Source organism: Balearica regulorum, chromosome 11, assembly GCF_011004875.1.
Source record: "Balearica regulorum gibbericeps isolate bBalReg1 chromosome 11, bBalReg1.pri, whole genome shotgun sequence".
Taxonomy (NCBI): Eukaryota; Metazoa; Chordata; class Aves; order Gruiformes; family Gruidae; genus Balearica; species Balearica regulorum.
The window spans coordinates 17,361,508-17,378,890 of NC_046194.1; the positions used below are offsets into that span (position 1 = coordinate 17,361,508).

At 49.5% G+C, this 17,383-nt stretch overlaps 1 protein-coding gene across 7 annotated transcripts in view; it reads right to left on the minus strand.

The window, feature by feature from the left end:
* SEPTIN6 (septin 6) overlaps window positions 1-16,774 on the minus strand; it is a 31,720-nt gene extending 14,946 nt beyond the window's left edge. For 6 of the 7 annotated variants that reach the window (XM_075763542.1, XM_075763540.1, XM_075763541.1 and 3 more), the window contains exons 1-5: window positions 16,645-16,772; window positions 9,846-9,960; window positions 2,450-2,645; window positions 1,117-1,303; window positions 720-881 (exon numbers count right to left, since the gene is read on the minus strand). In XM_075763542.1, the coding sequence (XP_075619657.1) occupies window positions 720-881; window positions 1,117-1,303; window positions 2,450-2,645; window positions 9,846-9,960; window positions 16,645-16,671 (687 nt within the window). In that variant the 5' untranslated portion in view covers window positions 16,672-16,772. Of the gene's footprint in view, window positions 1-719; window positions 882-1,116; window positions 1,304-2,449; window positions 2,646-9,845; window positions 9,961-16,644 lie in introns of all 7 variants that reach the window. The other variant, XM_075763546.1, reaches the window with a different exon arrangement.
* Between the last annotated feature and the right edge of the window lie 609 nt (window positions 16,775-17,383).

Below are 17,383 nucleotides of genomic sequence, written 5' to 3' on the forward strand. Positions count from 1 at the left end.
TTTTTCACACGTTGCTAATTAAGATGTGTAACTCCTTGCCACAGGATCCTGGAAGTTCACTGGTGGGGGGGCATCAGGTGACGTGTGGGACAGAAATCTAGAGGAACCCTTGAGATGAATGGGGTTAGATGTCAGGAAAGTATTTGAGGGAACCAGACCAAGGACCTAGCTAAATAACTTGATCAATAATAAAACAGCCACTCAGTGCAGACAGGAGTCCCAGAGCCAGCCAGGTGAAGGAGCTCTGCTGCAAGGACAGCCACGGGTAAGAGAAGACAACCATGGAGGTAGGACTTCGCAGAAACACCAGCCCAGGAGAGCAAAACTCTTTGGTGCAAAAAATGCAGGATAAGGAGCAGAGTGGTGCATGTCTGTAGACAGCCTGCCCCTCACACCAGATGGATAATACCCATCCGATTAATTCATAACCCAGGACTGTCCTTGCCCTGCACAGCCAGGCCTCACCATCTGTCTGATTTCCCTCAACAAGTCCGTCAACAGATAATGCATTAGAACAAGAAGGGGTTAAAAGACAGTCTGTTTTCTGACTAGATAAGCCCACTGGAGAGGTAGTAGCCTGGGATGACACTACAAGGATGGGATCCCTGTGAAAGCCTCTGGTTTTAAGACACAAAACAAAAGGGAAAGGGGATTAAGAAGCACCAACCCCTACAATGACAGTGCTGTTCCAGGAGAGTAGGAAGTGCTGAGTTACTTACATTCATTGTCCCATTTATCTCCGCCACTGATTCATCGTCTGTTGGGAATTGGTAGATCTGAACCCCGTTACTGACCAGTTCGCTTGTGATTTTAATTTTAAATTTGGTCAGCTCACTCTTGGAAATGGCATCAGATTTGGCAATGATGGGAATGATGTTCACCTAGAAAGGAAGAGAGTGGCAAGAAATCCTGAGCTTTGCTCCAAGGAGTTTTTCCAAGTTTGCAATACAACTTACAAAAACTTAAAAGTGCTCAGTAAATCTACAGGATTTATCTGCCAACCCAGTCATCTCAACTAGTGTAAGGGCTATTCAAGGGGAGATGTGCTCTGAAAAAGCAGTAGCCTTTCCGTCACGCACATGGCAAACCAGCCCAGTAAGAGTTAAATGTGCCTACCTTGCTGTCAAGCTTCTTCATTGTTACCAAGTCCAGGGATTTCAGCGAGTGGCCTGTCGGAGCAATGAAGTACAAGCAAGCATGGATCCGGGTGTCATGGTAGTTGTGCAAGACCCTTTTTATCTTCAGTTCTTCTTGCAAGTAGGCTTCAAACTGAGCATCAATGAACTCAACGATGGGCTTATAGCTTTGGTGAAAGGGGGGGGGGGAAGAAAAAAAAAAAAAAAAGAGTTCTACAGTTATACATCTCACAGTCAGAGAGGTAAACAGTGCTCCTGTGCTTGCTTTTAAGAAACAAGCTGCTTGTTAGATTTCACTTCCCAAGACCAATTCTCTCAATTGCCCTTCCTCCCCACCCATAAGAAATTTAAAGGTTGCACTAGGGACATGGAGATGTGGTCCTACATCAGACTCTAGAAGCCTGTTTGACAGAACATAGTACTGGAGATTCAGCAGAGGACAGGAGACACACCATCCTCTCCAGGGAAGGTGACTCATACTTTGAAATGTGAGGGTGAGAGGAAGGATAATGTAGACTCATTCGCAGCAGTGTGTAACCCTTGCTTGCACTCAGGGAGTGAATAGCTTGCTGGTCTCACAGCCCTGAGTCCTGCAGGTGGGAGACACATCTCCAGTACTACCTTTGTCCAGTGCTCTGGGGCTGGAAATCCCTGCAACTCCCTTGCAAGGCCACATGAAATACAGAGCCTGTCAGACTCACAATGTAAAGGACATCAGTGCATCTTAAAACTAAAAAGAAAAACCCGCAGCAAAGCAAATCCTGCAACATCTCTGTGAAGATGCACCTTGGAGAAGGTCTGGTGGAACCGCACACTGCTTAACTGCCACACTCCCACCACGCTGGGACATGAGCTGCCAGAGATACTCCCCCAGGTTATCTCACTGCACGTTTATCGTGCTTCCTTTGGCAACGCGGAAGAGCCCTGCCAAAAGTGGCTGTTAAGCCAAGTGGTCACTAGACCACTCTAGTGGTTTGGACGGCGGCTTGTGGTCAGCACAGCGCAAGGAAACAAGCACAGATGCCCTGGAGCTCTCCGGTCTCCCCACCAGATGAACTTGGGGAGAAAGCTGCCAGCAGGGCAGATATTGCTCTGACAGCATGAGAAAAGCTGCTTTGATAGCTGAAGCAGTGCTGACACATCACAGCCTCTGTCCTCTCTTCTACCTGTCCCATCCCAAAGAGGTGACAAGGACAACCCATAAGAAGGAAGAGGGAAAACTTTACAGCACAGTCTGGCTCAACTAGGGCACAGGGAGAAACCCTGCGTGAGAGAACCTGGTCACAAAACAGCCTCTCTACCCCTTCACTCACCTGTCCTCTTTGTTGATCTGATCTCCAAAGCCCACTGTGCTCACAATAGTCAGTTTAAGGTTGACATTGCTCTCCTGCAGGTCGTAGGTACTGGATTTCAGCTGGACCCCGGGCTGTGAGTGAGATGCTGGGTCACCTTCAAACTTGGTGTTGAAAAGTGTGTCCATGAGGGTGGACTTACCAAGGCCAGTTTCCCCTATTGGAGGAAAAAGAGAGTTGAAATGTTCACTTGAATATTAATATGGCTTGGCCTTTCAGCTTCCAAACGTTAATAGGGGTGAAATTGTAGCAGATGAAAGCAGATCTCATGCTCTAAAGGGATCGTCTGGCAAGCACAAAGCCATGTACAATGGGAAGTCTGTATTCTGGGCAAATTACATTTCACAGTCTAATGGCCATTAATATCGTTAGAAAATAGAGATGAAAAAAAAAGAGGTGAAAAGGCAAAGGGAAAAGCATCACTCAGATCTGCATAAACCCACAACTACACTACAGAAGATGCTGTTTTCATCAAAAAGCGAGAGGGGGAATGGGGCTCATTTCCAAAATAAGATGCTCCAGATCAATATGTCTCTAACAAGCAGCCACTGAAATAGCCTCCTTCTGTGCAGAAACACTGAGAGTTGGGTCCAGTCCTACAGCAAGTTGTGTAGTTGGTTTCTTGTACCCACAACAGATTGGGTGATCAGTTTTCTATACTGGGAGGGGACACTTCTGTAATATCTGGTTTCCATACCTTAGGGGCTACAGAAGCTATATGATACTCTAAAATCTGCTTCCAAAAGTTCTGCAGCATTGAACTGCTAATTGGATTCCATCCATCAATGGGGAATTATTTCCTTGTCTGGAAGGAAGAGACAAATCCCAGAGACCAGCCTTAAATTTGTTTTCGATACATCCCATGAAGAACAAAACAAATCCTTCCGTGCACTCAATCCACAGGGCAGCCTCCCTTACCATGCTCTGACAACAGAGACAGCTTTCTGAGCTCAAAGGCTCTGACTTTGTGCTAAACCCATACGCAGCCTGGTTTGCTGCCCTGTGAGGGCTGCTGTGTTTTGGGGAAATAGTGATGTCTGAGCTGCCCAGTTGGCTTTTGCTGAAACTTCAGGAGCCAGCTGAACCCCACCCACTGCAAAGGTTGCTCCTTCAGCCTGCTGCAGGACCACAGACTGCGTCTGGCTGAAGCAGCCTTTCCCTCCCTCTCCGAGCCCTCAGCTCTCAACCAAGACAACTTCATCATTTTCCCACTTTGCTCAGAAGAAAAGAGTTTATTTTTGTAGGTTTAGAGCTCTGCAACAGATCCAAACTTGCAAGAAATGCCCAATTCAACAAGGGCAAACTCCTCCCCATCTCCCCCCGTCCAAACCTCCAAGCCTCCTCCCTGCAAGCAGGCAAATTCCTCTCTCTTGGCCCCAGAAGGGACTTCTCTCACTCAAGGCTGAAGGACATGACAGGCAGGGCAGGGCAAACATCCACTGCTCTGGGAATCGAGCAGTCTCTGATTGCCAGGATGGTATATCAAGTATCTTTCGAGAGACAGCAAGATTCATTAACATCTGAAAGTCAATGTACACCTTGAGCTGCAGAGCTGCCTGGGAGCCAGCTAAGAGCTTGTGCTCCATCACGGATGGATGCCAGCTACGGCCCGAACAGCCACAAGTCCAGTTGCTCTTCACACCAATCTCGTTTGCAATCTGAAGGGGAGGAGTCGGCAGCAGGGGCTGGTGTTGGTGCAATCCCTTGTGCTACATCAATCCATCAACCGTAACTACAACACTGCCAACTGGAGTGCACCAGCACGAGGAAGGGAGGGGGACCCAGCAAAGCACAAGGTTATCTCTGTTGCTGGAAGAATGAACCGAATCATCCAGAAGACTCATGGCTGATCACTGCAAGCCTTTCATCGACTTGGAATCTCGTAGTATGAGCTTTCGGGGTACCATTTGCCCCCAACAGGGAGCAGCGCACAAAGCACAGCAGACCAGAGCATCGCCATGGTTTGGATGGGGATTTTGAGAGTTAACAGCAGACAGCCTGCATGACCCGCCAGGCCTTTCTCAGGGATTCCAGGAAAACAGCAGCACAAAAAAAGGCAAAAATCTAAACAGCCTGAGAAGGCTGCAGCATTTCCAGAGCCCCTGCCAAGGGATGGGTGGGACAGAGCAGGGAGTTGGCTGCTTGCCTGTGAATGCCAGGATCCCTGATGGGGCGTCTCAGGACAGGGGAGCTTGTCAGCCCTGGGGTGCAGGAGCATCGCCCACACACCGGCCTGAAAAGCATCCTCCTGTGCCGCTGCCCCACGTTTTCTGTCCCACAGCCTGGCGGGCTCTGGAGCAGGGTCGGATCCAGCAGGATCCAGCAGGATCCAGCCTCCAGGGCTGCAGGTCAAGGTGACAGGGGAGCAGCAGCGGCGCCCGGGGCAGGGAGCTGCTCTCTGCAGCGGATACACAAGGTCACATTTAAATCACACGATCTTCCGGGCAAAACACCCTGTAAGGCACCTCTTGTTCCTGCCTCCCTCCTTCTTTAGGGCAAAAGGTGTTCATGTGAGGCCAAAACTATTGTTTAAACACATCCTGAACCCGCTAATCATTGCCCACTTTAAATCATTCTAATGCATTGTTTCCAGCAGGAGTCACTTCAACTGTCAGAGGGGCCAGAAGAAGTACATAAGAGATGCAGGGAAATTTTTAAGACAGAAGATGCTTTTATACTCCATCTCATGCCAGCTACACAGGGCCAGCAAAGGCAACTTTGAATTCACACACTGAGGTTTTCCTTTTGCAAGAGGAAGATCTGAACTGGTAAGGCATTTTTCCATAGGTGGGAGCTGCCCATCCAAACACCTACAACTTCGTGTCTTTAAAACACAAAAATACCCAGCCACTAACACCGCATCTCAAATGTGAAGTCTGCACACCAGAAACGACATTCAGCCAGCAGATAAACCCATCCCCATGCTGTGTAACCCCACTGACAGGGCACGGTGTTAAAGCCTGCCAGGGAAGAGGAGGACAGAGGAGAGAGGAATGATTGTCTCAGCTAAAAGAAACAACACTAACACTGTCAGAGCGATGTGACATGGTAAAAGACTGAAGATGTTAATAAAGCGCTTCGCTGTGTTAAACACAACCAGAGCTAGGGAGCGGTGCTACTTTGCAGGGCAGAATGACAGAAGGGAGGATTTCTGACTCTTCTGGGAGTTTCTGCCTCACACAGAGGCAACTTTCTGCTGGCTGGAAGATGTAAACGGTGCCAACTGCTTCTTGTAAGGACAGGAGTCCAGATGGAACAGATGGTCTGATGAAAAGGACAAGTAGTCTGTGCTTCTTCCAGCCGACAGCGCTGGAATCTTCTCCAAAAAGCAGAAACGATGAATGGGGATTAAGGGAGGCAGAATTACCGTGGAAAAAGCAGCGGTGTATGCAAACCGAGTGAGAGGCGTCTTTGGCAGGGAGATTATTTCCTGACGGCAAGCTTATAGGCACACGTGTGATTTGATCTCCAAAACTGTACTTAAGGATTATGCAACTCGGCAGTGGTCTGCTTTCCTGAAGCGGGGCTGACAAAGTGCTGCGGGGAGGACAGGGCAGGGAAGGTGACCTTTACTGTTAGAGTTCTGCACCAGGAAGCTCTGACAGCTACCGAAAAGCTGTGCCATTGTGCTTTCATCATGGGATGGATTTTTGCTCTTAAGTCTGACGATTTTCAGAGATATGAAAAAAAAAAAAAAAAAAAAGGCAAGAGACACCACACCAGTCAGGCTCTGGACACGCAGCAACCCTACACCAGTGCCGGGAAGGCACCATTCGCTCTGAACACTCAACAGCCTGCCAGGCTAGAGGCACTGCTGGGCTCCCTGAACACAAGGGCTACCCAACACCAGCTATTCTGGGTGAGATGGAGATGAGGTGAGAGGTGGAGGTGAGGTGCCACCATACCTGTCTCTGACACTGACCAGCAGCTAAGGTGGAGGAACAGAAGAAGCTGCGCCCGCAGCTCCCAGCTTCCGAAACCCAAACTGAATGCACCTTCATGGCTTCTTCCTTTCCACGGAAATTTTGGCATCCTAAGCACCCCGCAGCAGTAAGCTAAATTATACACCACAAAAGCTGTACCTCCTTCTTTATGCCTGGCAATTTAATTTGCTTTTCCCTAGTACATGTTAAGCGCAACAACAAACAACTGCTCACTTGCCCCCTTCTCCACATCGCTCAGGATTAAGAGATCCCAGTCATATCCTCAGTCGACTCTGTGGGAGGACAGAGGAGCCCTTTGAGTATTTCCCTGTTCAAAGGCATGGAGCAGCTTTCACCCTTTTACAAGAGCAACACCTGTCCTTCATGTGATTAACAACCGTGGCTCCAGATACCAAATAATTGAATCTTAAAGAAAAATGTATATGCATGCACAACCCTTTCATGTGAAGAAATGGGATTTAATCCAATGTAGCAGGTTTGGGAGTTAATCCAATGCAGCAGGTTTGTTGAGACAAGCCCTGAGGCAGCGCAGCCTGATAAGGCCATCTCTCATGGAGAGAGGAAAAAATAGTTCCTTTCATCTGACAGGCATACGGAGACGCTGCACGATTCGCCCATCACAAGGCAAAGGCTGGGCTGCGGGGGCAAGACGAGCAACATGGGCTTACAAAAGATGCTGAAGCGCCTCAGAGGACTACCTGGCTCCCAGCAGCAAAGGGGCAAAAGAGGGCTGAGGAGACCAAAAGCTTTTCGGTTGGAGGAACCCTGTTCTCTGCTTAGCTGGTCGCACCAGTGACCACAAAACCAACCATGGGGCAGCTTCCAGGCTGCACAGCTCATCACCCCACAGAGAGCTGCCTGCTAGAGAGCAGACAGCAGCTCTGCACGAGGAAACCTGTGCACATCCCTCCCTTCCCCAGATGGTGAGAGCTCCCACAGCCCAGGGGACTCACTTGTTGGGAGTGAGAGACCTCAAGCAGTTGTGGTACAGCCCCTGGGAAAAGAGAAGGTATTTCTGCCACAAAATAGTCATTTCTCATTGCACGGAATAGGCTGCTTAGAACAAATGCCCTGCAAATCCCAGGAGAGAGGAAGGGGGAAACTCCTGCTTATAATGGAATACTAGTCTAACACAACTATAATCTACCCTGACCAAAACTGAGAAAGTTTGTTAAAAAATGTCAGCCTATTCCTCCTCTTTCTTTCCCCCATCTCACTGAGGAATACAGTCAGCAGAGATCTCGGCTATTAAATAATTCTCCAGCCTTTGCACTGACCTAAGAGACAACTAACATTTTATCACGGAAGCTTTAGGAAGAAAATGGTTGTGCTGAGGAATAAAATATCAGGGAAACCATCCGCAACCCCTAACTTACGAGAGGTTTGCTCATTTACTCTATCTTTGGCTCTGCTCTCAAAGGGGAGACAGCTTTCAGCATGAGAAGAGCTAAAAATTGCTCCACTCTGGATGTGCTGCTGAAAGTCATTTCTGAAGCTTTCCTTGGCTCCTCCACCAGGAGCGGGAGGAATCGGTGGCTCAGATCCAGTATGGCACAGAGCAAAATTGTCATTGGATTTTTCCTCCAACAGATGCCACACACAGCTGAAAAATGGGGGGCTATGAAGTGCCTTTCTATCACGTTTAGTGGCCTACATTCACCTATTTGTTGTTTTGTTGGCTCAAATCCTCATTTGCTCCCTGTTCTTTCAAATCTTCACCCCAAACTCCAGCTGTACAAGTGAGACCCAACAAAACAAATGACAGATGGACTCTGGGACTTTTTGTTTTCTTTCTCCAGGATGTTAAAGAGTTTAACTTTGTTATCACAAGTTAACAGAGGCACCAGACAACTCTTAAAAGACATTTTAAAGCCTGACCTCCTCAACTCAAGATTTGCAGATCCGTTTCTAATGTAGTTTATTAAATTTTTCTACAAAGTTTCTTTATTTCAAGATTGACCATGTCTGTGTTATTACTATTCACAGAAGGCTGACATTAATAACTAATGCACGTTGATCTTGGCGAGTCCTTGTTATTCAGATCAACAAGCGATTAATGCATTTAATTTCTGTCCTGCAAAAAGGAAAGCAGAGGCATTCAACTCCGCACATCAAAGTGAACATATAACCACAGGAGGCATCTACTGCCGCACCTATAACTTCTAGAAAAAAACACAGCAGCTCAATAAACACTTAAACACACACACAGAAGGAAATACTGTAAGACTTCAGTCTTTGGGACAAGAGTTTCACTAGGTCATATCACATTCACATACTGTGAATCACCTAGCGACTCAGACTGACAGTGACCTCCACTTGTCAACAAAGTTTATCATCTCATAGGAATGCCACTGTCAGGGAAAGTTTTCTTCTCAGCTCCATTTAACAGGGCTCTGCTCCGCTCTCCTCGCTCTACTCCTCTCGTCTCAGACTTAACCCTGTCCTGGGCAAACACCAGGTCCATAGCACGAGCAGATCTCTCACAGGAGGGGACAGACAACCTTTGTGCGGGTGCAGAGCTGACCACCAGCTGAGTCCCCTGGAGGTATCCACAGCTGCAGCTCTCATCTCTGTCACGCCAGGCACCGCTGGGAGCATCCGCAGACAGGACTTACCCCGAGCAGCCATGGCCACACAATAACCTCCCACTCCCAGTGCCAGGGAACCGGCATCAGTGAATCAAACTAACCATCCTATCAGACAATATGAATTCCTTATTATTAATTTCCTTATCCACCTTACCAAACTACTGTACCAAAGCCATACAAGGTATCACTTCTGTTACCCAGAGGTGCCTCTGATGAGAGACTATTTGGGATCCTAACCCTGGGGAAGATCTGTGAGACGGGCAGACGCTGCAGGGACAGACACCAAGTCCTACTACAGTGCCAGGGCCCAGCTGAGGTCCATACCACATGGCAGCTTGGATTATCGTCTGACCAGCTAAGGCTTGGCCAGACACTGTTTTAATTCAAGTATGCACAGAAGGGAGGAGAAAAAAAAAAAAAAGCTTTTAGTGGTTCAAGAGGAGCACGACTGGTATTTTGTTAAAATAATTATACTAATAATTCAATACCTAACCAAACAAGACCTCAGAACAAAGTTCTCTGGCATGACTACCTATTCTCTTTTAAATACAGGAAATTGAAACATACTAGGAAAATAAAGATTGTAATAAAAGCCTGGGATTTTAGACATTTTATTTCTATGGTTCACTGCTTGGTAGAAAGCCATACTGCATAACCTCAGCAGGGATCTCCCACGGCACCAGTAAATCTTGTTACTGAAAATAGACAGAACAGTGGGGAAAATTTAAATCAAAGCAACCTTGTTAACTCTGTCACCTACTAGCTACATCCAGCTGCAGCGAAGCCCTTTTCAGCAAGAGAACTTCCCAAAATGGAAATACTCACCCACACACAGGATGTTGAAACAAAACCCATGATTAACTGACTTATTAACCAGCTGGTCAGGCAAACTGTCAAATCCTACGTGTCCAGAAAGTGGGACAGTGCGACAGCCTTCGCCCTGAAACACAATGAAATAGTTGTGTCATTTTCAAGCAAAATACACTTATCTGTGTAAACCCTTAAGACCTCCCAAGTAGAATCAACTGCACAGTCCGAGCAGAGATCTGCACGTATACTGTAAATCATGTCAGCGTGGTTCCCTCTTCTCCAAAACAAATCCAGACGGCACAAATAGAATGTTTCATTTGCCACACATTAGGAGGTAGCCCTATTGGAAAAATATTAGACTGTGCAAAACACATACCCAAACACAGCTGCTGAATTAAAGAGGCGGCAAAACACTTATTTCTTGAGAAATTATGTAGACACTCAAATCTCACCTTATACTGAAAACAAAAAGAATCCTCTGTGCAAAGGAATGTATTAATGATGCCTCCTCCTATAAGCCTGTTACAGTTCACTTAATGTGAAATGTAACTCACGCATAATTCACATTCACAGCTGCAATTACAGAAACTAGCTAGAAACAGCGAGGAAAACTGTACCTACATTTAGTAATTGAACAGCCCAAACACACTGCCTCTGCAAAGCTCAAGTGCTGTAGCACAGAAACAGCAGAGAATACAGTCTGCAAGCTATCAAACACAGCAATATCTTCCATACTGTTGTGGAGATAAAAATCTCAGACTGCAACCAGGGGTCTGTCCAAATCTATAAAATGGCCATTAGCACAAGAAAATCAGGGATCGTTGAAGGAAGCTGCCAGGAAGATGCCCACTGCTTGCATGGACAAATGGCCAAACCATTTGTCAGGTAGCAGGTCTTCTCCAGCTCTATGGGTGTTGCTACCCAGCCTTCAGGGTACATCTTTCAAAGCTAGGAACTGAACAGGAAAATAAGCTGAGAAAAAGCATCCAGAACTGAGCTGCTTGTAATCACACAGCCCCGACAGAAGGGAGCCTGTACCAGGGTTTGGGAGTGGAGGTACCCAGACCTGCCTGCTGGGGGGCACGGGCCGCTCCTGCCCAGCCACCCAAACCACTTCATGAGAAGCTGCTCCCGCGCCCTGCTCTCTCCTGTCCCCAACACCACTAACCCAGTCTCCCCAGCCAGGCGTCCCCTTTCTGCCCTGGGAAGCAGAAGGGCTGAGCTCCAGCTCCAGCTCCAGCTTCTGCTCACGCTGTGCTCCACACCCAGCACGGCTGCTTGCTTCTGGAGCGGGGTCAGAACTTCTCACCTGGCCATCGCACCAAGGCCTACAGACACCACGGCACTCCAGGTTCCAAACCTGCACAGCAGTCAGTAAGAAACTACGCGCAGACGCTCAACCTCAGACATGGCATCAGGCAAACTGGAGAGTCGGTGCTAACCCTGCATATTTGTGCGTACTGGAAAGTTCCCCTCTTGCGGCCCCCCCCAAAAAGGTATTTCCCTCTCTGAAGCAATGGCTTTTCTTAACAACATATTTTAGTGTCAATCACAGAAAATTCCCCTCTCACCTTTTAGGGACATCATCAGTTTGCAAGAAATCCCACAGCCAAAAGGCAATAGTTTATAGGGTGTCATTTTTAACTTATTCTTTCAGAATCGTGTTTTCACATACCTTGAAAGCCTGTTTATAGGGACAGGCATATTGGTTTTCCCTCTTCTGTTAATGCCACTGGCATTTTAGGCTAGGAAAACATCCCCAAGGACTACATTTACTATAGTAGCCTGTCAGAGTACAATTACTTGCCTAGTTACTGATTTGCTAGTGTGGGGGTTTTTTCCAAATATGAGGCTCCAAATACACTTCAGCCATTAACCATATTTACCACCCTGTGATGTGTAAATATGTTTCCCCTTAGCCATATTTTGTGTATTAGTCTGACTCTTCCTGCCAAGATGTTCACCAAATATGGTGCTTTATTAATTTCTGAGCACCTTGCCTCCAAACGACATGTTCATCAGGCAGGCGCTCGAGCTCCCCAGCAGATTCTGTTTTTGCCTTCTGAGGATGCAGCTCTGAGGCTCAATAATTCACAAACAGCTAAAGCAGAAGAAAGAGAGACTGTCAGGCATGTGGATTTTGTGATCACAGACCTAAACTCTCCTGAACTGCTTTCACTAAAACAAAAACCCAGCACTGGGCTATCTCATGGCAGCGTTTGATCTGCAGCGAGAGCACCATGGCCCCAGTGAAGAACAGATGGGTGGACAGAGTCCGCAAAGGCACCGGAGAGAACCACAGGCAGACTCGTCCTGGGGAAGGAGAAATATCAAGTGTATTTTTAATACTCAGCCTTAAAACTGCACTGTTGGAAAACTGTTTGAACACTACTCTCCCCAGGAAGCGTGGGCGGGAATGTAGGCTCTCATTAAGAACAAATCTTCTCCTCATCCCTAAATATAAGTGTGATCCAGATGGAACAAAATAAACGGTAGAAGTTAAGCCACTCTCGGCTGAGAGGAGGCATTTACCGTCGCACAGAATTCAGCCTGCAAGTCATTTCCTGTAGCCTCTTTTTCTAGTCACCTGTGGTTTTACAATGCAGTTAAACCACACTTCACATCTGCTACAGGCCAGGGAACAAGTACTGCAAAATCTGATTTCCACTCACAGCAGCTGAGCCTTCATTTTAAACACACAGCCACGAGGTACACTGGGCTACTCTGGCTAAAAATCCAAAGCCTGCTTGGTCGAGGCATTGAGAGATCAGATCCAGTGAAAAAAAAAACAAGAAATAATGTTTTAAGGTCACTCTTGTTTTGGTATGTATCACAAAGTTTTCAGCAATTATCAAACCTGCGGAGAGAAAAGAAATATTTTCTATCTGACCCACGAAGAAACAGTGAAAGTCACCAGTCTTCACGCACCAAGTGGTGTCTCTGCATCCAGAACACTGCTATATATAAACAGCATCATCATAAACAACATATGAACACAGCGATTAGTCATCCTGCCTGTACATTAAACGTAGATTTGGACTACCTTGTTCAAAACTGAAGGAAAATATGTTAAGCTTAAAAGATTTTTGCCAAAAAAGTGTTCAAGTGCTATTACTTATCTTCAAAAAAACAATCTTTCGGGTCAAATTTAAAACGTATAAAGAGGCACCAACAAGGTAAGCAAGGATTAACTATTGTCTGTGTGAAGGCTTTTTCCAGGAACACCAGTGAGTGCTGGATGGCTGAGAGTCCTTCCATACTGTCTATTTTAAAGTTAGCATCTTCTTGGAACGAAGACAAAGATGGGATCTCTGGGAAGCCAGTGTGAACACTGGCACCACACCAAGATACCAGATGCCTTTTTTTTTTTTTCCTCCCCATATACACAGAATGACCCCCCCCTAGGACAGAATGGGCTGTTGTTGCTCGGGAGGAAGCAAAGCGTGTTTGCCACAAACAAGATTAAAAGAACAAAAACAGCAACACGCTCTCTTGCTGCATTACCAGGCAGGGCTATTGCAGAGTGAAAGTAAGGAGTCGTCACTTGGAGAGGGTATTTTATTTTTTCCCCTGTCTTTGGAGGATTTACACATCTTTCGTTAGGGCTTCTCCATGCCACAGAAACCACTGCTGTCTACTCTAATTCTTACAGAGAACTATCAGAAATATATAGAAAATACAAAAATGTTATAATAAATGACCCCAAGCCTGAAAGCACTGCACATTAAATATTAGTTTACATAAAATGAGCAAGATTTAGACTCCGGGTGTTTGAATCATTCCGGGGTCCACAGCATGAAAAAATGATTAGAGGAAAATCTTGCTGAATTTGCGTCTCTGCCTTGATCTGCTTTACACGACTAGTAGTCAGCTCCCGACGTCCTCAGAGCCCCGACAGCCCATTACCGCTTTGTGGAGATAAAGCGGAGCATCCTCCTGGAGACATGCAATGGTGCTGCTCATTGCAAATGTCAGCGCTCCATATTCAGGACAGTTTCTGGTGGCCTGGACTCAAGGAACAATGAAAAAGGACACCATGGCAAAGGAAAAGCCTCCACTTCACGATATTCAGGCAGAGCGCAGCAAATAAAGAATGCTGCAGCTCTGAGCCCAAGGGACCCTGTGTCCAAACCAGGCCTGCACCACAAGAAAATGCTCCCAAAGACTGCAGTACAATTCTGCTGCATCTAATCGAAGAGTGTTTCTGTTTAGGACACTGACAGCTGACATTTAGTACTTCCGACACAATTTCCCACCTCTCCCCAGATGAGAATCACTTCAAACGTGAGGCCTTGGAGACTCCCTTCGGAGGATTTCCAAACAGCCACAGCAAACACAACAGCACCGTCCCTCAACAAAAACAAACCAAACAGTGCTCACAGAGCTCCGCCGCCGCTGCCGATGCTCACAGCGGCCACTTCCCTGCCCCTCTGCCACCCTGTAAAGCCGAGAGCCCTGTACCTGAGACAACTCTTGCACAAGAAGTCAAATGTCAAATTGCAAAGCAAGGCAGGACCTGAATTCAGATTTTTCACATCATCTTTAAGCCAGAACAACATCAGATCCCTTCTCATGACCTCGGCGTTATGGCATCCACTTCCCCAGACTGCATTTGGCTCTGATTAAACAGCAAATTAGAGCAATACTTGTACCAATTACAAGTGTAATTGTACAAGTGTGTAATTCTCTTATGCAATGACATAATTATCCAGCAGACAGTATAACCACCCTCTGCAAGATAAATGCAAAGGGGGAATGTAAAGTACACAGAAAGACTGTATTTCTTTTCCTTGCTCAGCTGATAACAAATTGTCAGGACGCATATAAAAGAAAAACAATAGAAAAGTGGGCAAGAAATAGTTCTGATCTGCCACCACAGAAAGCCAGAGATATCTCACCAAAGCTCCTGACCATTGACCACCCTCTTCAGGTGCATTGCATCATTCAGACGTTCAACATTCACAAAGGGTCAAGTGCTTCCGAAATCTCAAATTCTGACAGCTCCTGCCAAAGGGCTCCAGAAACACCACGCTGTTTGGATACGTTCCCAGAAGTCTCCTCCAGCAATTAAAAAAATACTTATCTATATCAGCAGTTTTAATGATTTTTCTGACCTGTACTACAGAGACTGAGAGTTAGACAGTGCCCAGCAAGCCGGCCCTCTGCACCCGTCCTCCACCCACAGGAGCAGGGCGGACACATCCCCTGTGGGTCTCAGCATTTAAAACCTGCACCACCCACGCTGGCAGAGGACAGGAGAGGGGTCTCAGCCCGACAGTGATGAAGCCGCTCTGCCCGCTCGTGGAGGACAGGGTTTCACTGACCATCTCCACAATAAATGTGGGTTTAGATCAAGGTTTTGCTAGGGCAGAGGCAGGGTAGTGACCCCAACTCCACCACGTACCCAGCCCCAGCTCTCACACGTGTTTAACTCCATCAGCACACACAGAGCAGCCCTCTGCATCACCAGGACGTTATGGCTGACTGTTCCATGAACCACGGCCACGACCGGATGCCCAAGACCCGGGCCGACAACTTGTCTGGACAAAGACATTTTCAATTTGCAGCACACTAATTTCACATCTGTCTCACAGCTAGCTTTCCCTTTCGCCTCCAAAAGGCTGTGTCATATCATAATTCATCCCAGATCACTAGCAGATGTCTGAAACTCTGGTACATTATCTTAGGAAAGCCTAAAGCTCAATTTTCTTTAACTGACAAGGGAGCAAGTGAGTCACTTTACATACCTTGGCAGTCACATATAAGACAATGGGTATGTCCAGGAGGCAGTAACATCAAAAACTGGCAAGGAATGGCTACATCTACCCGTTCAACAAGATTGGGTCCATGCTAAAACCTACTGCTCTGAAGACATTCGGCATTCATCTCAGGTGTTATTTCTGTACTAACACATGGACACCAAAGTTGGAAGCCCATCAAATCACACAAAATGCTTCTGCATGCAAACGCATTACAGCTGCCTCCTTAGCATTTCTCTAACAAACGCAGAGGTGGCTCAACTCCCTCCGCTCCTCTTCTGGATAATTCTCCGCAGGCACACAGAGCTTTGTGCCGTGCTAGGAAGGCAGGCGAGCACCGGCGGCGGCAGGTGTGCCCGTGGGCAGCCGGGGACGACACGGCGAGGGGACCCTCGGGGACGAAGCGCAACGGGGACGCGGTGCGGATGTTCGGCACGGGCTCCCACAGCTCCTCCGCGGCACATGGTGACAGAGGGACGATCTTCCCCACATCATGCGCTAATGAGCGGGGGATCTGGTTTCTTTGGGAGAACAGCATCCCTGGAGAGAGGGGGATGCCAAGGAGCACTTCTCCCACCACCGCACGCCGGCCTGGCGAGGGGCCCCAGCCCAGGGTAAGGGTGCGGGATGAGGCCTCCCCAGCACGGCAGTCCGGCCAGCGCCGGGTCCCTCTGAGGCCGCGGCGGGGCCCAGGGACGGAGGGACCGGCAGGGCAGGACCCCCGGGCCCACCCCGGTGCGGGTAGCCCAAGGTCGCCGGGCCGGGCTGCCGCCCCGCAGCCAGCGATGCCGGAACCCAAACCTCCCCTCCCCCAGGTAACCCCGGCTCGCCTCAGAGCGGCCCCAAGCCCCGATCTCCCGGGGGGCCGCCGCCGCCCCGGGCCGAACCCCACAGCCCGCCGGAGGCCCCAGCCCGATGCCCCCGCAACCCGCGGCCGGCACAACCTGACCCGGCCCGCCCCGGCCCTACCGCCCCGGCCGTGCCGAACGCTCCCGCCCGCCGCCCCGGCCACGCCCGGCCCGCACGAGGCCGGCGGCAGCAGCACCCGCTCCCACCTGCCGCGCCACCTCGGCCGCCGCCATCGCTGCGAGCCCGCCACAGCGCCCGCCCCAGCCGGGCAGGCGGCTCCGGGCGCGCCCACCGCGACGCCGCGCGGGGGGGGGAAGGGGAGACCCGCCGCCCCTCCGGCCCCGCCCTGCCCGGCGCCCCTCACGCCACGGCCCCCTCGCCCCGCTCCGCCCCCTTCCCCCTCCCCGCCCGGGTCGGCCCGACGGGTCCCGCCACCGCCGCCCCTCTCCGGGAGACGCGGGGCCGCCGGTCTCCCCCGCGCCCCCCGTGATGGTGCAGTCCGGGCTGCGGGCGGGGCCGCGGCCACAGTGCGGCGGGGCGCGGCGGGCTGGGGGGCCGGGGGCGGCGGGGCTGGGGCACACGGGTTCCTGACCGGCGGCTCCGCAGCCCCGGAGCTGCTGCTAGCCCCGCGGGCTGCCCGCCCCCGGCCCCGGCCTGCTCCCAGCGCGGTGACGGGTGCCCCCGCACTGACTCCTCAGGGCAGGCCCGGGGGCCCCCGCCCGACGGCACTGCGGCCCCTCCGGTAACGCGGGCCGCGCACCTGGCCGGGGCCGGGGCCGGGGCCGGGGCCGGGGCCGGGGCCGGGGCCGGGGCTGAGCAGCGCAGCACTGAGGCTGGGCTGGGGTGTAGGGTTTGGGTCTAAGCGTCTGAGGTCTCCCAGCCTCAGTAAATCACTTGCTATTTAAAATAAACTGTCTATGTGCTTTGCGCGCTTTCCCTGAGGTC